General features: G+C 59.2%; 1 protein-coding gene across 1 annotated transcript in view; it reads right to left on the reverse strand.

Annotated features, from left to right (window-relative positions):
- TSC22D2 (TSC22 domain family member 2) overlaps positions 1-1,541 on the reverse strand; it is a 26,802-nt gene extending 25,261 nt beyond the window's left edge. The window contains 1 exon segment of the mRNA XM_008633772.2: positions 1-1,541. This exon segment is cut by the window's left edge and continues 3 nt beyond it. Coding sequence (XP_008631994.1) covers positions 1-1,491 — 1,491 coding nt within the window. The 5' untranslated portion in view covers positions 1,492-1,541.
- Between the last annotated feature and the right edge of the window lie 6 nt (positions 1,542-1,547).

The raw sequence follows: 1,547 nt of genomic DNA on the forward strand, positions 1-1,547 counted from the left end.
CATTCCTGACACTTGACTGCTTCCCCCCACTGGATGCTGAGTCACAGATTTCTGTTGCACAACCCCCGTATGTCCAAGGCCTGGCTGCACCACACCTCCCGGCTGTGGGATGGCAGGTTGACTGGCTTGTGCCTGGCCACTTTGCAACAACCCCGATCCCTGTCCGACTGCTTCGCTGGGCTGCGCTGACACCCCCATCACTGGTGCTCCCACAGGTGAGGGGTTTTGGCCTGTGACCTGCCCCACAGGAAGGCTGGAGGCCACAGTACTTGAAGCAGAGCTTGTAGTAGCCTGCTGAAGAGCTCCTTGAGACTGCATAATTGTCATATGCTGCATGTATTCAGCCTGCCCAGGAGGCTGCGTCGGCAGTAGGTGCACTGGTGGAATCTGGGACTGAGAATAAGCAAATTGTTGAGGCTGAGTCACTGGTATGTTTGCCTGCTGCACCTGCTGCTGGGCCACAGGAATGCTCGACTGCCCTACTGTCACATTTGGAGGTGCCATGCCTTTCCCGTTGGGTCCAGCCTGTGAAACACCCTGTGGATTTACCTGTGGCTGTGGTTGCTGCGGCACTATCATTTGCTGACTTGCTCCCGAAGCCCCAGAAAACACAGGCTGAGCAGTACTCTGAGGCACGGCCCCACCTAGGGGCTGTTGTGGCTGCTGTTGTTGCCCAATGACAAAATTAGGTTGCTGTAGAGAGGACTGGTTCATTTTTTCTGTCTGAAGCAGCTGTGACACAGCAGCCAGGGAGCTGTCAGCTATGGAATCGGGGCCATGGGTTGATGCTGGCACAGCCGAAATCACAACAGAACCTCCTGTGGCACCGAGGCCACTGTCCCTCTCTTGAGCAGCCTGTTCGAAGGTGCTGCTGTGCCTAATGCAATCTCCAGTCCTGCCCAGAACACCACCACCATCTGAGTCCCGGTCATAGTACTCCATACACGTCCATCGGCCTCGCCTGTAGGGTTCCCCAGTACCGTGGTCCAGCTTGATCACCCTGAAGCGTGAGCTGCACGTGGCAGCTGCCGTCTGAGACATGGCTCCGGGGGCACTGGGTGCAGAAGGCCCTGTGGAAGGCAGGGTAGCCTGAGCACTGCTGCCTCCCCCCACAGCAGTGCCAGGGGCAGCAGCTGGCAGGGGCACAGCCGAACTTTTAGGCACAGCCCCCCCGTTGGGGGCTGCAGCCACCCCAGCAGCAGCCACAGCCAGCTGCCCGTCCAAAAGAAGATTGGGAGAGACGCTGCTGGGAGTTTCGGCCTCGCCCACGTTGTTGAGAGTCTCTTCGGAGGAGCTCCGCTCGCAGACATCCTCGGGGCCATAGTCCGTGGCTCGAGAAACATCAAAGATTTCAGAAGACACGTCCTCGGTGCGGGACTCATCCGGGTCATCCAGGCTCTCGGTGTCCTCGGTGATGCTGCTAGCCACCTGCGCCGTGGTCACGCTGGTGATCTGGAAGCAGCTCTTCTTCTTGGCCGGCATCTTGGACATATTTCCTCCGCAGGAAGGGGTTCGGCCGGCCGTGGCGAGGCGAGCGGGGTGCTCGG

Source organism: Corvus brachyrhynchos, unplaced genomic scaffold (assembly GCF_000691975.1).
Source record: "Corvus brachyrhynchos isolate BGI_N302 unplaced genomic scaffold, ASM69197v1 scaffold544, whole genome shotgun sequence".
Classification (NCBI taxonomy): Eukaryota; Metazoa; Chordata; class Aves; order Passeriformes; family Corvidae; genus Corvus; species Corvus brachyrhynchos.